This window comes from Vombatus ursinus, unplaced genomic scaffold (genome assembly GCF_900497805.2).
Source record: "Vombatus ursinus unplaced genomic scaffold, bare-nosed wombat genome assembly UNPS02001287.1, whole genome shotgun sequence".
Lineage (NCBI taxonomy): Eukaryota > Metazoa > Chordata > Mammalia > Diprotodontia > Vombatidae > Vombatus > Vombatus ursinus.
The window spans coordinates 12,847,403-12,867,055 of NW_020941065.1; the positions used below are offsets into that span (position 1 = coordinate 12,847,403).

Consider the following 19,653-nt stretch of genomic DNA (forward strand, 5'->3'; position numbering starts at 1 on the left):
TTGGCCCCAGGAGAGAGTTCTTAGAATGGCTGACAAAGAACCTTGGCTTATTGGACACTTTTATAAAGACTTGGATGGAGATATAGAAAGCATAGTTGTAAAATCTGTGCATTACCTAAAGCTTGGGAGGCTCTCAGATGACAGCACAAGGAATCCAAAAGGTCTTGACGGGTATATGTGAAAGTCTGAATCTGACACCTTTACAGGGCATTGAGGAATGTTCAAAGACTCAAGTGCCCAGGTGAAGCATAAGAGAGACCCTATTTGAGAGCAGTTGATGCCGAACAGGAGGATTTTGGGTAGGGTCTGCAGGGTCACGTGGCAACCAACAAAAATAGTGCTGTATAGGCCCCCAAATTAGGAATCACAGTGTATGGGACCCTGATTAGACTGTGGCTTCCCGGCTGTGCTTAGTACTTTCACAGTGATGAGACCAACTAAAGTAGGTGACAAGGAGGGTGAGCAGGACGATGTCAGGACTCACGAGCATATAATAGGAAAGACAAAGGACCTGGGGACACGTGGTCTTAGGAAGACGCTTAAGGGGATTAGGATGGTCATCTTCAAATATTTGAAAGGCTGTCATCTGGAAGAGAGACAGTGGGTGGAAGTTAAAAAGAGGGATTTCAGCTCTGTAGTAAAAGGAAGAACTTCCTAACAGTTATGTTCATTTAAAATGGAGTGAGCTGCCTCGTGAGGTAGTAACTTCCCTGTTCACTAGAGGATTTCAAGCTTGCCTGGGTTATTCATCTAACCCTTCAGTACTTGTAGGTTTGATCCCCGTTCTCTGTAATGCTGTCTCCTAACCATCTTTCATTTTGGCAGCTAGGTTTAATTACATTACTTGCATAGCATAGTGAATAGAGCTCTGGTCTTTGTCAGGAAGACTTGGGTTTCAAATTCAGCCACAGGCACTTACTAACTGTGCAGGTCACTTCATCTCTGTTTGCCTCTGTTTCTTCAACTGTAAAGTGGAGATAAGGAGAGCACCTCAGGGTTGTTGTGAGGATCATATGAGATAATATTTGTTACATGCTGAGTACTGTGCTTGGTACGTGGGAGGTGCTATGTAAATGTTAGTTATTGTTATTAGTTTGTTTTATGTTAACCATTTGAGTTTTCCTTAAATAAATTTGTGCAGCTGGCTGCATGATTTAGCTATGTATTGATTCTGAGGTTGCTTGCCCTATAAGAAGGCTAATTTAACTTTTTTAGTTGAAAAGATAACAGTATATCACTTCCCAGATGTTGAGCCTATTTTCTCTTTTATGAAGATTGATGATGACTTACAAAATGTACTTTTATTATAGGGCCAGAAATAAACCTTGAGTAATTGTTTATCAGATTGGTTCTTTCCCCACTTTACAGCATGTCATTGTGTAGGCATTCTTGGCTTTACACAATAGTTTTGTTCTTGATAAGTTTCTAAAATTAATACGTTTTCTCTTAAAGGTGCTAGGGAGTTTTGTCATTCAATGTAATAACCCTCAGAGTCTTTGTACTATGGTAATAAGCACACTCTGCCTTACTCGTTAAATAAACTCCAAAGCAGAAATACCTACAGCGTGATTTATTTCCAGTTGTTCCACTCATTTAATAGTTTGTGACTGAATGTTTTATACTACTTTAGAATTATTAGACACATATTGTTGTGGTCTTCCTATTAGCGATTTTCTTTGGTTGTTTCCTTCTCTTTCTGTGCCCAGTAATTTTAAGATGCCTTTGATATTTTGAATACTCTTAAGCTCATTTGTTCTTTCTCATTGGTATGATTATTGCCATGCCATGTCTGCCTTCCGTAAATCCCCTAAAGGGAATTGATCCAATATGTTGGAATCCTCCCTCAAAGGTCTTGAATATGTTGTGGCACCAGTGCGGTGGCTGCCATGCTGTCCATCTCGGTGCCCCCCCTCCCTGCCCACCTGCTTACGCACAGAGCCTTGTCCATCACTGGCAGCCGTGACGCATACTTCCTCTTGCCTTCTCCTGCCACCATGTGTCTTCCCATTATTCTTTGATTAACCTGCAGTTCTTTTTTAATGATACGGCGACCACCGAGATCTACACTCATCTACTCTTTGCTTGTACAACAAGGGGAAAGGATAGAGATCATTTCTGTATAAGCCACATATTTCCCAACTGTACTTAATTATTTAGTGAGTCAGGAGACTCTTATCTAGAAATCTCCTTTGCATGTAGAATAATCCAGCTTTGGAGAGGCAGCATTTTTTGTAGTTGAGTCCAGTACCCTCTAACTTTGAGAAGCTGCCCATGTGGGGTGAATCATTCCTTTCCAAAAGCATTGTGTTGCTATGGCTCCATAGAAGCCCATGTTGAGACTTGCAGGTCCTTTTCAAAACTTTGGGTAGGAATTTAGTTGATATTTTTCTTTCTTTCTTCATTGGATTTGCTTTGGTAGCATCATAACTGAGTAACATCAGCATTTACATAACACTTTTAAGTTTTGCAAAGTGCTTTACGAATATGAACTTGTTTGATCTTCACAACAACCCTGGGAGATAGATGCTATCATTGTGCCCATTTTACAGATGAGGAAACTGAGGCAGGGACTTTCCCAAGGTCACATAGCTAGTAAGTATCTGAGACTAGATTTGAACCCAGGGCTTCCTGACTCCAGGTCCAGTGCTCTATCCCTATTTAATTATAGTCAACTTTAAAATTTCAACTAACAGGATAAAGGAATTGGCAGGAATGAATGACAGCCACAGGTATTATGCTGCAAAGTCATCGTACCAGTGAGACCCTTTAATGCCTGGCCTTGTGTTTATCCATTTAATTGATAGTGATCATTATGGAAAATACAAATCCGTCTTTCAGATGAATTCACATTGTAGAACGTCCGCATTGTGTGTAACCGTTAGCAGTGACAGTGTTTTTTACCTCCTGTGGAAGGGCTCTTACCGCGGTGACTAATGAGCCCCTTCAGCTAAGTGACATAATGATATAGCAAGAGCCTAACTGATCCAGAGCACTTTTTAACATTCAGATCAGAGAATACGAAAAGCTCGGTTCTGAGGAAGAGCGTCTCCGGAGGAGCCGGCAGATCTACGACACGTTCATAATGAAGGAGCTTCTGTCTTCTTCCCATGTGAGTATTTCCCTTTTGTGATGTGGCTGCTGGATAATCACAGTACTAAGGAGTGTTTTGCTGTGGAACAAGATTCTTTAAAAAGTTTCCATATTGTGTAAGTGCAGTGGTAAACAGAGGATTCAGAAGGAGAGATGCTCTGCCCTTCCTGGTTTCCTGTTGCACTTTCTGTTCTTTAGCATCACTGCCATTTTCAGAAATTAATCATTTCCTCTGGGAAAAAAATTCAAAAGAAACCCTTATTAGTTTGAATTAACTGGAGAGAAGACTCATCTGAATCAATGAAACTGAAATTTTAGACTCATTTGAAGAACTGTGACTTTACTATTTGAAAGTGGCTTTTGAGGGTGAGGCCAGTCAGCCAGTCTTAGAGACTGTCTTTAATGAATTGATAATGCCAGTTATAATCAATTGTGTGTTTGAAGTGGCTAATCCAAGGAAATAGTCTCATTGTTATCCGGAAGGTAAGCATCATTAAAGCCACTTTCAATAGGTAACAGTAATGACTCATATTTCTTTATCACTTTAAAACTTCCAAAGCACTTTCCCCACAATGACCTTGTGAAAACATAGTTTAGTCCTCGGTACTTCTGTTTTCCAGAGGACACAGCTGGTGCTCAGAGGTAGTGTGGTGTGGTGAGAAGAACCCGGTGCTTAGCGTTAGAAGATTGAATTGGCATCTGGGCCTTTCCACTTACTGTTTGGATGTCCCTGGAAAAGTCTCCTTTGGGCCTCAGTTTTCTTCTGTGTAAAATGAGGAAGTCAGGACGTGGTCATCTCTCAGGTTCCTGCTAGTTCTGATTCCAGTGAACCTCGACGTTTTCTTGTTCGTTGACTAAAATTGAACAGCTAGTAAATGTTGGAGCTGTGAGTGAAACCAGAGATTTCTAACCCTTCTTCCATCAAGCTTAATTTTGTACCTACAGAAACCAAGTCCAACATAGCTGCTATTTGCTTGGTCACATTTGAATGTTTAACCAGTGATGCTTCAGGATATAGTGTCTCAGCATAAAAAGCATTCTCCAGAGGAGTCACTTAGCACTTAAATGATGGTGATATAATTTAATCTGCCCATGATTTGGAAGAATTTCAGTCCTAGGGAAAACTCCTTTGTTGCATGAAGTTGGTTTTATTGTAGTTTGATTTTTTGAGTACACTTTAATGCTTTATGTTCATGGATAATGGGATTTATGGAGATTTGAATAGAAGCGGATAAAGGTGGCATTTCTAATGGAACTGTTTCTTTATTTTCTAGTTTCCCTACTGAATTTCATGAGCAACCTATTGGAGGATTGCTGAACCACTGGGTGGTTATTGAACCACTTAGATAAGTGGTTGAACATGTAGATGGTTGTTAGCATAGTTATTTATGGGCCAAAGACCTCTGATACATCTCAACCACTGAGCACTGATAGAGCAACACTGATCAGGGTTAAGGACATGATTCTGGAGAGGCAGGCTGAACATTTCCTCAGTGTTCACAACACACTGTCATCAACCAATGCAGAAACCATTTACTGTACCCCTTAGGTTGAAGTCAATCTCTCTCTAGCCAAACTTCCAACTAAAGAAGAGGTATTGAATGCCATTAGGTTCCTCTTGTGTGGCAGAGTGCCTGGTGCTGATTCCATCCCAGCAGAGATCTACAAGACAGGAGGTCCACTGCTTATACATAAGCCTCCTGAAGTCTTCCAGGTTACATGGCAAGAGGAGGTTACCACCTAGGAGATGAAGGATGCCTCCATTGTCCATCTCTGTAAAGGAAAAGGAAACAGGTTGTCCTGTGACAATCAAAAGGTGTGGGGAGGTGTCTCTCTCTTAGTCATTGCTGGCAAGATTCTTCCCAGAATCCTCCTTAATTGGCTTTTCCTTCACCTGGAAGATGGTTATCTATCCAGGAGCCAGTGTGGTTTCAGAAAGGACTGAATAACAGTCAGCATGATGTTTGCTGCCCAACAACTCCAGGAGGAATGCCAGGAGCAGAACAGAGGTCTGTACACAATGTTCATCAGCCTAACCAATCATGAGGGCTTGTGGAAGATCATGTTGAAATTTGCCTGAAGAGGTTCATCAGTATTGTACGTCAGTTCTGTGATGGCATGCTTGTATGTGTTCTGGATAATGGAGATGTTCTCATGTTTTCCCTGTCACCAGTGGAGTGAATCAGGCCTCTGTGTTTGCTCCCATGCTTTTTAACATGATGATGTTTTCAGTAATGTCAGATACCTTCAGGGAGGATGAAAATGGCATCAAGGTCAGCTACTGCACTGATAGTAAACTATTTAACTTGAAAAGGCCGTAAGCCAAGACTAAAGTGGAGGGAGAGTTGGTGCTTGACTTTGTTCGTAGATAATTGTGCACTCAGTACAACCTTTGAGGCTGAGATGCCACAGAGTATGGATCAGTTCTTTGCTACTTGTGCTAATTTTGGCCTGATGATCAACACCAAAAAAAACAGAGGTTCTCCACCAGCCAACATCACATCATCCATACGCAGCCATTGGTTACAGCAAATGGAGAAGTTTTGAATGCTATGGATAAGTTCACTTCCCTTGGCAGTATACTTTTCAGGCATGTCCACATAGATGGTAAGGTTGATGCACACATTGCCAGAGTTAGCTCAGTGTTTGGGAGGCACCAAATAAAAGTGTGGGAGAGGAGAGGTATTAGGCTGCTTACCAAACTGAAGGTCTACAGAGCCATTGTGCTGACCTCATTGTTTTATGCCTGTGAAACCTAGACAGTTTACCAGTGCCATGCCAGGAAACTGAGTTGCTTCCATGTGAATTGTCTTAGGAAGATTCTGAAGATCACCTGGCAGGATAAGGTACCAGACGCTGAGATCCTTTCTCAAGCTGAACTGCCAAGCGTTCAAACTCTACCACAGAGAGCGCAACTCCACGGGGCTGACCATGTTGTCTGAATGCCAAATATATGTTTACCTCAATGACTATTTTACCAAGAACTCGAACAAGGCAAGCGCTCACAAGGTGATCAGAAGAAGTGGTACAAGGGCACTGTCAAAGGCCCTCTGAAGAACTTTAGTATTGATTGCAAGACATGGGTGATGCTGGAATAGGGCCACTCAGCATGGTGTGTCCACATCAAGGAAGGTGCTGTGCTCTTTAAGCAAAGCAGAACTGCAGCAGCCCAACGGAGCCCACGTCTCCACTCCAGTGTTCAGATGGACTGTCTGTGCCTGGCCTGTGATAGATAGAGCCTTCTGAGCTCATGTGGGTCTGATCAGACAGTCTGACACACTGCACCTTGACTCCAACATCTGGTTGTCACTTTCGTCCCCTCTGTGAGCAAAGGATGAGCAGCAGCATTGCACTACTGAGTTAAGTGGGCGAACCACTTAGGTGGTCGTTAGGAGAGTCGAGAAATTTTCGTGTCATGGATTTGAGCCCGTCAGGAATGTACTTGTCTTGTGAGGTTTCTGAGCCTGCCTTCATGAGGTGCCTTGCTATTACTGTAGAACCTCAAGAGATACCTCCCTCTGTAGTTTTTAAGAGGAAAAACTATCCTTCCATGAGAACTAAAGCTAATAAGAGGTGTTAATAGAGTTCAGCATGCCAGGATGTAAAGAGCACAGGCACTCAGGAAACCTTTGTGTGGCTCTAAATTAGCTGGATGACCTCACCTTTTCAGTGTTCATCCCTGATGTAGAGATGTATGGGTAGCTATGGAACCAGTCACACCTGCAGAGTATTGGAACTGTTGGATTTTAGATCTGGAAGAAAGCTGTTCCACTGCTGGGGATTTTCCTTGCCTGACCTGTGGTTTCTTTTCCTTTCTGTCTAGGTTACATGTTCTCAGCTTTGAATACCAAGGTGCATTGCAAAATGCTTTTCCTATCTGGTGTTTTTTTTTTATGTGAATATTTTTATAGATTTGTTGGGAAAGCCTACTTTTCCCCACTTCTCTGTTTTGGATAATCAGTTACAGGAATGAGAGATTTGAATGTCTGGGGTATCCCCAAAGTCTGAGTGAATTTTCCAGATCTTCAGGACTTGGAGGACCTGCAGTATTTTCCTAAGGATAGGAGGATGCTAAATGGCGGTAGTAGCACTTTTCAGTGTGGGCCAACTACTGTCATCACTGGTGCATAGTAGGCATTTGATAAATGTTTATTGGCTTAGATTTCTGCCAGTGCACATAAGCCTTCCTAGCACCAGCCTGCTAATCAGAGGGTCTTGTTAGGCCACAAGTACCAAGAGACCCCTGCTGTCCAGCAAGTATTGGTGTAGGAATTACCAAATAAAACTGTCCCAAGTGGCAAAGTTGAGCATTTTGGATCACCTTTGATAAAAGAGACTCTACAAGGTTTGAAATTCTTAATTATCTATAATTGTAAAGCAGTCTGTTTCAAAGAATTGTTTCATTTTGGTGTGAAAAATAATCATTGTTCTTAATTTTTTTAAAGGTATTCTCAAAGCAAGCTGTAGACCATGTACAAACTCATCTAGCCAAGAAAAAAGTGCCCTCAAATCTTTTTCAGGTAAGATTGAACCTTTTTAGGATAAATGTCCTTAATTTGTATCAGCCTAGAAAAGGTCTTTGCCTGTATTTGCCAGAGGAATTGACACCTCCAACTAGATTTCATCAGGTAACAAAGATTACTTTAAAATCAGTTAATTTTAAATTCTTCCCCTGATATCACCTCTGATGTGTCATCCTGGCTTGGAGATGGACTTGGGTTATTATGGTTGTACCAGAGTACAGGCACCTTCTGGTTTCTCCCCCTGAGCTGGAAAGTTTTCTGGTATGTGCCTAATGTCAGGCTGTGCACGTGCCTTGATTGGCATAGCCAAGCTCCTCACCGCCAGGTTGACCCTTTGCAACTCATGGCAGGCTCAGAGGCCCTGGGATGCATCCCTGAAAGGAAAGCAAACCCTGAGGAAATGCAGATGTCTCAGAGTATTGAACTATCTTCCAACCCAAGTATGATGTAACAGCCAAAATTACAAACAGAGAATTTTCTCTAATATAGATTTCTTTGCTTTTTGAAAAATAGATTAGTCAAGATATGGTGCCGTGGCCATAGAACTTTATAAAAACTTTTCTAGTCAAATTCTGTTTTAAAAAAGAAGATGCATTGGCAGTTCAGAAAACAAGGGACAACTGTCCTTGTTTTCTGTCCTTGGTGTGCTTTGGTTACACTTTTTGTTGATGTTTGCCTTGAGAGTTGTGGCTTAGGTCATTAGGTCACTTCCTACTAGAGCCCCAAATAAGTCTATTTCTGATCTGACCTGTTGTGATCTCCCTTCCGCCTTATTGGTTGGTTGGTTGCTATTGAAATTTGCATTGAACACCATGTTCTGATTGAAATAAGATTGTTTTTCAAGAATTTTGTATTGTAGAGGACATGAATCTGTCCCAGCTCTCTGTTTGTTCTTCAAGTTATTCCAAGGGAGCCTTGGTTTGAATTACCATTACCATTACCATGAAGAAAGTGATGATTTTGGGAAGGTCAGATTTGGAATTAGAAATCATTGTGTGCTAAGAATTCCTCTGCGCCCAAGCTTTTTCCATCCTGTGTATTTTCCATAGAAAGTACAATGGCAGATAGTCAACACTCTCAACTGAATAATGGGCCCTTTGTGGTTTCTGTGAATTTAAAAAAAAAAAGGTTTGTGAGAGACTATCATTAAGTAATATTGTGATTCTTATGAGTGGGAAAGCTAAACAAAGATGCCCGTGGCTTTACCTGGGATCAGTGATGATCTTTACTGTGTGAGGTAAGTTGGTTCAGGGCCTTCTCCCCTTCTGACATCCTATTTTTATTTTCATGACGAACTTAATAACTGTGGTTCCATACAATAAGATGCAGCAGGTGCTCATTTGGTTTTTATATTGTTAGGGGGCGGAACCAGCTTTGTTTTTGTTTTTCTAGCCCAAGAAGATTGAACGCTTTGACTGGGGCTTTGTCTAGACGAATAAACCAGTTGGACTTCATTGGGGGAGGACTGAATTGAAATCAACTTTGTCTTCGTGAATGCTAATAAGTGGCTTTACTCCACTTTTCATTCTTTTACTGGTTGGCTTAGTGTTTCGCATATGTATCTTCTCCCACATCATCACCAACAAACTTTAGTGTGCTGATAATTTTCAGGTCTTCACTGACTTTAGATTGGTGTCCTATGTGAGGAAACGCTTTAGGCATTTCTCCACTGGGGTTTGAATCAAGCAGTTTGTCAGCAAACATTTATTAAGCACCTATATGTGCCAGACACTGTGTTAAGTGCTGTGGATACAATATGAAAAAAAAATAGATAAGTTCCCATCCTCAAGGAGCTTACATTTTAATGGTGGAAGGCAGTGCACAAAAGGAAAATAAATAGTGTGGGTGGGGGTGGGTGGGAGGGTTGTACTGTGCATGGTGGAAAAGTCCGGCACCAGGCCCAGAGTAGCACAGCCAGATGAGAAATGAGGAGCTGTCTCAGATGGGCTCCTTCCTTACGGGGAGGTTTGGAGATCCTGACCCCACCCTCCCACCAGGGGTGCAGAGGGTGCTGAGGAGGTGGAAAGGTACCGAGGCTGATGGCATCTTGAATCATGTCCCAGAAAGCAGCATCCTGGGACAGGGGAGGAAAGTCAATCAGCCAAGTGAGAGATGATGAGGAGATGATCCCACTTGTTGTTCTCTTGGGATTTAACGTGTGCATAGAGAGGGATCCAGTTACACTTTGGAAGATTCTAGTTACACTTGGGTAGATTTGTCCCATGAAAAATGAAACCAGTTGTTTACCCACAAATGAGGTTCCTTGGCTTGACGTCCCTGTCCACCAGTTAAGGGAGGAAGGAAAACTTGTCCATGCTGATCTGACGTTGCTTAGCTTTGTTATTTCTGTAGCTGTTTGATGAACGATGAGCCGAGAATCCTGAAATTGTTGCTCTGCCGAATGACCTCATGTCCCTGGGTTCATCGGGGCATCCTGTCATTTGAGTATGTGGGCAGAAATGGAGAAATACTCCTGGCTTTTGAGGGGTCTTTGAGGATCACTGATAACTCTGGAGTTTGTTGTTGTTCAGTCGTTTCAGTTATGTCTGACTCTTTGTGATTTCATTTGGGGTTTTCTTGGAGAAGATACAGGAGTGGTTGACCATTTCCTACTCCAGCTCATTGTACGGATGAGAAAATTGAGGCAAATAGGGTTAAGTGACTTGCTCAGGGTCACACAGCTAGTGAGATTTGAACCCAGGAAGATGAGTCTTTCTGATTTCAAGCCTGCTGCTGTATCCACTGCACCAACTGGTCTTTGCTTTCTTGACCAAATCGGCTGAACACCCAGAGATGTCTCCTTGGCTTTCTGGTTGGCTCAGGGTGAGAAGGCTAGTTGAGCTGGATATTAAAGACACTGTTAGGAGATTATTTAGAGCAGGAATTCTTAACTTTTCGTGTTGTGTCCCCCCTGGGGAAGACATGGACCCCTTTTCAGAATCATGTTTCTCAATACACAAAATACAAGATTACAAAGGAAACCAATGATATCCAAATACAGTTATCAAGATATTAAAAAAAGAAAAAGTTCTTTGACCCAGGTGAAGAGTCTCTGGTTTAGAGATTTCTGCTTCCTTCATGTATCTTTTGGGTGAGAGCACTGAATGAGGAGGCCCAAAAGCTCCTGTCTCACTGGCTGTGAAGCTGCCCTGACATGGTCCTTTCTGGGGCCCAGGCTCCTCACCTGCCAGATTATACTGGATGACCCTTCACGTTCCTTCCCATTCGGATACCTCCTGATTCCAGAAGGAGAATAGGCTGTCTTGGGTGGTGATCAGTTCTTGGTGTGATGGTCTTCAAGCAAAGACCGAGTAGTGTAGAAGGGAGTTCTGCTCTGACTCTGACATGCTGCCATGTTCTCATGTGACTGACACATTGTCCGCACAGGCTACTGTTCTTGGGCTGTCCCTTCCAGGTCTGAGGAGGTCTCAGTGTCTTTGCATACAGCACCCACTTTCCCTAAACTCCCAGGTCAAACTCTCCCTATATTTAATGACTGCATTGTGGAGTAGAGTGGTTCTGAGAAGATGTTGGCAAGAATTACAGTTTTCACTTTGCATTTATAATTAAGATAGTAGACGTAAAGCCAGTACATGGAAGAAAAAACATTTCATATGTGTCTGCTGGTTTTATTTATAATAAATTGGCCAGGATAGTGAGCGGGCCCAGACTTTTGTCAGTGTAGTTGCAGGGGTGCAAGAGTGGAAGCCAGGAGATGAGGGTTCTAGGCCTTTATGTTCTAGGTTCTAGTACCATTATGATCCTGCGTGAGGCCTCTTCATTATCTCATCTGTCATATGAGCTAAGTGGATTAGAAGGCACCAGAGATCCCCTTCCAGATGAAATTTTTTATGATTCTCATCAAATCAATGGAAGTTCAGGCATTAGCTGTATGTGTATATGCATATATGAATACATGTATAGTGTGTTGGGTTTCAGACTTTAATCTCAGGGTTAGTGGTACAGGCCAGTGTTATCATTGGCTTCTCCATATGTGGTCACTTTAGTGTGTTTCAATTTACATTGTGTGGAATTTCTTTTTTTCATCCTTTTCAGCCATACATAGAAGAAATTTGCGATAGTCTTCGGGGCAACATATTTCAAAAATATATTGAAAGGTATGAAAAGCTGAATGTGAAGTGCTGTTCTATGAAGCTGTACCTCAGCTTATGCAATATTTGTATTTCTAAAATTTGTGTGAAATTGAATCCAGCTTCCTCATTGATTAGCATTGTAATGTTAGAGACAGTTGATCTGATTCTCAAGACTTAAATTGTGTTAAATGTATAAGTGGTTACTGTCCCCTCCTCTCTGTCAAGTAGTTAATCTGTCTCACATTTTAAAGGACCAGAGAAGGGGGTTAATACTTGAAAAAAAAAGCCAGAGGAGGAATCAATTTTGTAATCCAAATATGACCCCATATATTATCTGACCTTTTGGATTTTCCTTCACTAGACTTAATTTAAGGTGTCAGATTGGTCTCCTAATCCTTAAATTACACTGTGGTTATTAGAATTCCAGGACACAAGCCAATGCCTTTTCGGAATCTTGATACAATGAACAGCTAGCACCTAACCCAGCATCTCATCCCTTTGTAGGCACTCAGATGTTTGTCAAATAGATGAATACCTGACCAGTAGATTTGCCTTTTGCTGCTGCTGCTAAGATGCTGTCTGTTTCTTTGAAATCTCACATTGCTCCTTGACTATGTCTATGAGATGGTTGATCTGGTAGATTCTCTCAGTTTCTTACCAATGTGAGCTCTTCATTTATTGGAGAAAGATCTTTGCTCCCCCCAGTGACCAGAACTAAAGATGTATTCTCAGTACCCCTTTCTCTGCAATCTGTGCACGTGAAAGTCACACAATAACTGCGTCCAGTGCATTGCCATTGTTCAGTCATTAGTCAGAAGAGATGGGTACAATTTCCTGTCTTCTGACACTGACTCTCTGACTGGGGACAGGTACCTTACCCTGTGTGAGCCCCACTTTCTTTATCTTTCCAAAAGGCCCAATCCTTGTACTGCCTAATGAGGCTGTTGTGAGCAAAGGTCTTTTCAAACCTTTTAACACCATATACATATGAGTCTGCTACTACATCTCTATTTCCCATGTGGTCACAGATACAAAGGAATGTTAATTTGTTCTGCAATTCTGTATAATTTCAAGAGATGTTATTAATACAATTTACCGCAAAATTATTCCTTCCATCATGTGATAGAATTATTCTGAGTCGTATCAGAAACCTGACTGTGGAGAGCTGCCTGAAATCTCAGAGTCTTATCCTTGGTTAGAAGTGACCTTATCTTGGAGGCTGTATGGTAGATTGGAAAGAGCCTCAGCTCTGGAGTTTGAGGGTCTGGGTTCAATCCTGCCTCTGACAGGTAGTCTGACCTTGTGCAACTCACTTCCCCTCCCTGAGTTTCAGCTTCCTCAACTCCAAAATGAAGGGACTGCACTGAGTGACCTCTGAGCTTCCTTCTGGCATTAGATCCTTTAACCCATAAATAGGAGGAAACTTTCTACTTTTCCAGGTGGTGTATCCCACTGGTGGACAGCTGGAATTGTTAGGATGCCTTACCCTCAAAATCAGGCTGAAATATGACTTTTTCTGAGCTGTACCATTCCTGCTGGTACTGCCCTCTGGGGCCAAACAGAACCAGTCTAGTGTACATGTTGGACCTGTAGATACTTGAAGACAGTTATCATCCTTTCTTCCCCACCACCAGACCATGTTGGCTCTTGCCTAGTAGTTATATGTATATGATAAGCATTTATTCAGTAAACAGTGGGCTTAGTTGTAGGGGATACAAAAGTAGCTAAGCTGGCATATCTGTTCCCAAGGAGCTTACCGTCCAGTAAGGACATAGCCTTGAATAGCAGTTCTGACCCTTTGGTAAACAGCAGGAAAGGTGCCCTCAGATCATCTCTTTAAGACCTTAATTTTAATTTTAAGACTTTAATTCCATTAAGGAAGGATAATGGTCATACCTCACACCTTGGAACACTCTCCTCTGTGCAGAGAGATAGACACCCATGGACATGGCCCATGGAGACTCTGCCAGTGCTGCATCTGGAGAGGTCAGGGAAGCCCATAATCTGACAGTGTCCTGGTCTCATTGTCCTTGCTTATGGTTAAACTCAGTTATTCCTGTCAAGTGCTGTTGTTGGCCCTTTAAATTTGGTGTCCCAGGCAAAACCCTGTAGGCTCCCCTTCCCCCATGAGTGAACTTCTGATGTAGAGCCTTTTTCATTTATATATCATTAAAACAAAGCCTAATTTACCCCTTTCCAAAAACTGGACCAGTAGAAAATTCTGATGAAATAGGTAGATAACAAAGGGTGTTATTATTTTAATTTTATAGATGAGGAAACTGATTTATTAAGCCAAATTATATATGGATAATTTTGGTGCAATATTAGCTATTTGAGTATCTGATTTCTAGTCAAGTGTTATTTTTATCCTGCCAGTATGTCTTTATTCATTGAGACCATTTCTATTACTGTAGCGAATGATCATCAAAAGAAGAAACTCAGAAAACATTCTAATTCAGGTTACAAAAGCTAGATTAAGACAAAATATGGAAAAAATGTTGAGAAAATTTGCATGTTTAGAAGCTGATATCTAAGAAAGCAATGAAAACAAGGTAGGAAGGAAGAGAGAGTAGTCCTTGTAGATCTCCAAAGATATAATAAAGCTAAATAATCATCACGACTTATCATACTAGACAAGAAAGAACCAAAAAGAATCCCATTCCCCATCCCCAAATGCTGATTATGCACTCAAAGAACTCTCTTATTATCAAGAATTCTTGACAGAAGTAGGAGGCAGTTTTATAGAATCTGGGTTTAGACCAACACCTTAGGCCGTATTCAGGAGGAAACTCAAAGTGTACCGAAGTATTAAAGGTCATACCTAGAAAGTTTAGATGAGAACCAGATCAAGTATCTTTCATTATTTTTAATCAATATTTTTTTCATCAAAAATGTTTATTGATTGATGAATGACCAGAGGGGAAATGTTCTTACTCAAATGAAGAAATAAATAACAACAGCAGTAATAATAGCTAACATTTATAGGACACCCATGTACCAGGCACTATGCTAAATGCTTTACAATTATTACTCGTTAGATACTCACTTCAGTCAGGAAGTAGGTACTATTATTATCCCCATTTCACAGCTGAGGAAACTGAGGCCGACTGAGGTGAAGTGATTTGCTCAGGGTTCCACAGCTAGTAAGTGTCTGAGACTGCATTTGAACTCAGGTCTTCCAGACTCCAGGCCCCAGTGCTTTCTGTACTATGGTGCCATCTAGCTGCGCCAAGGATAGAAGTGATTACAATTACATGAAATTGAAAAGCTTTTTTTCATGAATAAAACCAGTGCAAGTACGGTACAAAGGGAAGAGGTCAAGTGGGGAAAAAAATCCGTATCAATAATTCTGATATAGGTTTGATAGCTGAGATATCTCGGCTACTAACAAATATCTGCAACCAACACCATTCCCCAGGAGATGGATACGGAAGCAAATAGTTCTTACAAGAATTGCAAACTGTTAACAGTTATGTGAAAGAATGTACCAAATTACTAAGAAAAAGAGAACTACATCTCCAAACAACTCTGAGGCTTCAAGCACATTGGCAAAGATGCTCAAAGGTGGGGTGGGGGAAGAAAGTGGGCCCGCTTCTGCGCTGGCTAGCAGTCTGTGAGTGGGGCAGACATTCTGGACACCAAATAATGCAACAATTCTGCCTGGTCTTAGGGTTATTTATTTTTTAAAGTTGCTCTGTGAATTTAGGAAGTAAATAAGTTAAATGATAAGAAATGTAACTTTCCAATAATTACTTTAACTTCATTCTTTTTTAGTGACAAGTTCACTAGATATTGTCAGTGGAAAAATGTTGAGCTAAATATCCATGTAAGTAATTGTGTGATCATGTCTCTCGCCTTCCTTTTCTCCCTTCCTCCCTTGTCCTTCTTTCTCTGTCTATCATATGAAATTCTGATAATGGTCCATTGCTTTTCCTTCCTTGAACAAGACCAACTTATCATGGGAAGGAGACTGTTTCACAAAATACGACAATGTATCCTTAAGCAGCCTCATAGTGTTGTATTGCCTGATTCATCCGAATGTTTCCTAGAATGCAAAGATTTGATTAGGAAGGGAAACACAGCTCAGTCTCTGCCGTTCTTCCCACCCCAGCCCTGTGGTCAGCCCCCTTGTGTGGGCTAACTTCTTCTGTTATAAGGTAAGCTCCTTGAGGGCAGACTCTGAGGCTGGTCCCTAGTGCGTGCCTTTATGAATGCTGCTGACCGACAGACTTAGCTTGCATCTGCGTCTTCTGTTTATTTTCAATGTCAACCCTTTAAGGTCTGTTTCTCTTTCTTCTGGGAAAGGGCACAGAGTTGGCTCCTCTGCTCTCCCTCCTGTATCCTCCCCTTTACTTGAGCTTGTGACAGAGCCAAGGTGAGAGTGACTGAGAGCAGGCCTCATACTTGTCCTTGACTGAGAATGGCTAGCAGACCTCTCCTTCTCTCTGTGCCCTTGCTGCCAGGAGGGGGACGCCAATGGTTTGGACAAAGCGCCTGCCCTGCTTGGCCTTGCTGGCTGCCAGCTAGCTCCCTGTCTCCCTGGGTGCCTCAGCTGCTGTGCAGTATTGTACAGGGTTCAGTTTTCCAGCCCCATCCCACTTAAGAGAAAACAAGCTAATCTCATGGGTTCGTACACGAGCCACGTCCTTTGACTGGGTACCTTGTCTTGGGTTGAGAATTCACTTCCACAAGCCCGGATTAAGCACCGGTGCTTTCTCGTACCCTGCCTTGTGCCGGGGCCAGAAATGCCACACCACTGTTTGGGCCCCAGGCAGGCGCTTTGTCTCTCCTCTGTGGCTATGTATAGGCTCAGCCCTGGACCTCTGGGGCTGCTTTAACGAAGCCCCCCTCTAGAGCTGGTAGATATCCCCAGGCATATTGGCTGCTGTGACCTCCTTGCTATCTAGCCTCCAAACAGAAATCCAAGCGAACGACTAGGATGGTCCCTGAGCATCACATATGAGGCCTTCCTTCCTCTGGGGGCCTGGGCACATCACTCCTTCTTCTGGGCCTGTGACTCCCAAGCCGGGCTCCCGTGACCTCGCACTGTGTGGTCTTCACATTTGCTTCTCCTTTCCTTGTGCTTCATTACTTTGGAAGAGGCAAAGGAAGGGGGAGTATGTGGAGGTCTCTCCATCCTTGGACTTGGGAATCGGAGTGCTTGGGGCCCTCGGCGAGGCTAACGGAAGCCCCCTCCGCCGGAGCGAGCGACCACTCACGATAGTCTGAATCTGTGTGAGAGCTTGGGGAAAAAAATGAAGTGAAATGAAATGCCTGTTATTTTTGAATTCACAGTTGACCATGAATGATTTCAGTGTACATAGGATTATCGGCCGAGGAGGATTTGGTGAAGTATATGGTTGCAGAAAAGCTGACACTGGAAAAATGTAAGCTCCTCAAATGGCTTCAGTGGAAATATTGAGTTCCAACACTCAGTAGCATATGAGGTCTGTAAAGGAGAACTGTCCAACTCCAGCCTCTCACTTCTAAAGAATTTCATTGCATTATAAATTAGTATTTTTGCCCAAGTGTTTTCACTGGACCTCCCGGAAATCCTCCCGTGTCTCATCGCTGGATGGAAGTAACCTGGGGTTGTCAAGGCCAGTCAGTGCTGGCTAAGTCAGGCCTCCTGAGCTCGAAAGGCTTCGGGTATGAGCCCAGGGACAGATTGTAGGCCTGTTGGTGGCTGACTAGCCAAACTCGGAGAGGTTGGCTGCTTCAGGGAACTGATAGACCTTTCACACCATCGACCAAGTTCTAGAGGGTTGGGAATCTGCATGAACAGAGGGAGGGGCCATATTCCTGAAAGTGCTGGCTGGCCCTCTGTCAGTCCAAATCTTTCGGAGAGTCCAGGCCCCTCCCATGTGACTCTAAGAAGGCTGGGTCACTACTAATAAAGTTATTCTAAAGTGTTTCCCTGGGAGTAAGGGGAAATTATACTTTCCAATTGGCGCACCCATTAGAAATGGAGGCTTTGTTTTTCCAGAGGATTTCCTTCCTTTAAATACTTAGCTTTCTCAGTTCCTACTACTAGGTGACTCGTGTATAAAGCATTAAAGGTGATAAAAATAAAATTGGTTATGACACAGGTCCTGCCTGCCTGTGGGACTTTACTGTCTAGGAAAAGGGGGCAAGGCAAATCTATAGATTGATCGCTGAAGTGCAAAAAAGAAGTTCTTCCCAAGTTCTCTCCTTTCCAAGGTCATCCATTTCTGCATTCCATAAATCCTTATTAAGGATCTCTTGTGTGCAGAGTGTGGTGCTTGATGATGAGAGAGACAGTAAACTTTAGATTAATCTCAGTCCCTGCCCTTGTTTACTGCAGTCTGATAGGGGAGACAAGAAATAATGTTGTAACGATGCTAGTACTGATACTTACATATGTGTGATATTCATCGACAAATATTGATGGAAGGCTTGTTGCAGCCTAGGCCTTAGGGTTGTGGTTCCCAACTAAGTCCTCTTTTCTATTGCATCAACTAGGAATTAGCCATATAGAGTAGAAAAATCTTTAGTATAAAAATTAGTTAATGTGTGTTTCATAAGTAAAATATTTCCTTAATATATTAAAGACAAAAAAGGATTTGTGCTTGTAGCATTCAACTGCCATCATCAAACCCAACTCAGTCTTGTGTTCAGCTCATCGAGAGAGAACTTGGCTCTCCCGATTATTCAGTGCTGTTTGTGTTTCTAGGTATGCGATGAAATGCTTGGATAAAAAGAGGATCAAGATGAAACAAGGAGAGACGTTGGCCTTAAATGAGAGGATCATGTTGTCCCTTGTCAGTACGGGGGTAAGTACGTGCTTTTAAATACGGAATGGTCACTTCCTGCCCGTGCACTTAATTGTGAGACGTAGACGATGACGGCTTCAGATTATTGCATTGCAGTAATTTGTGATTTAGCTAGTTAGCCATTGTTATTATTGTTAATAATAACAACATGTTAACCAATATGACAGTTGTCATAAAATTGGCCTTTTAAAGCACTGGAGAACGAAGCATTTTAACTGAAGGAATTTTCTAGATTAGTGAAAAATCTATTTTTCAGGTCACAATCTCACAAATACTGTTTGAATGTGAACAGCTGTTGTTGGGAAAAAAAAATTTTAATGACCAAGTCCTGTCTTTGTAAACAAACAACACGTTTTTGGTTATGGACTCCAAACCATGATCACAGACACCAGCTCTTTTTCTGTTGTAGTCATCTCCCCTCAGTCTTCAGGCCCCTGGGGCTATTTTGACCCCATACACTGAGTGACCTGAGCTTCCTGCACTTGTGTCTTGGGGCTTCTCACTTCTGCCTGGCCAAAGCGCCAATCCTTTATCACTTTGTGAATTGACTGTTACCCAGAGGGAGCAGCTAAGCCAAGCTTGGTGGTTTTTATTTTGTTTGTTTTTGTCCAGATCTGAAAGGTCATCCCCGTGGGGACCTTCTTGGTGAGGACACTCCCCCTGGCCAAGCACATTGACATCTCTTCTTCAACTTAGAGTCATATGGAGTCACCTGGCACCCTTGCCCTGGGTCATATGATACATGTCAGGGGAGAACTGGAGCCCGAGTCTGCTTGACTAGAGGCCATCTCTCTATGCACTGCCCCGCACAGTGCCGTTCATATGCTGCTGGTTAAATTAGGCACCTTGTTTCTACACTGAATGATGAATGGGTAGCATCTGGCCTGATGGGCGGTGCTATTCCTCCTGTGTGTAACAGAGTAAGACAGCTGTTTCTTGCCACTCATAGGTTTTGAGGGAGGTTGGGGTCGGTGAAATATTTATTTCCCGGTTTGAAGGCTCTCTTCTATGTGGCTGAGGGTGTCAGAAGTCTGGCAAATACAAAAATATGTAATATGTTTTATTCAGTGTTTGGGGTCAACCTTGTTGGTCAGAATTCTGATTTTAAATTTGCTTTATCCAGAGCAGCAGAACAGAATACACCTTCATTCT

The 19,653-nt window shown here is 42.4% G+C and overlaps 1 protein-coding gene across 2 annotated transcripts in view; it reads left to right on the forward strand.

Annotated features, from left to right (window-relative positions):
* Positions 1–19,653, forward strand: part of GRK3 (G protein-coupled receptor kinase 3) — a 136,368-nt gene that overhangs the window by 53,386 nt on the left and 63,329 nt on the right. For both annotated transcript variants that reach the window (XM_027863335.1, XM_027863341.1), the window contains 6 exons: positions 3,008–3,109; positions 7,536–7,610; positions 11,670–11,731; positions 15,482–15,533; positions 17,003–17,094; positions 18,402–18,501. In XM_027863335.1, the coding sequence (XP_027719136.1) occupies positions 3,008–3,109; positions 7,536–7,610; positions 11,670–11,731; positions 15,482–15,533; positions 17,003–17,094; positions 18,402–18,501 (483 nt within the window). The remainder of the gene's footprint in view (positions 1–3,007; positions 3,110–7,535; positions 7,611–11,669; positions 11,732–15,481; positions 15,534–17,002; positions 17,095–18,401; positions 18,502–19,653) is intronic.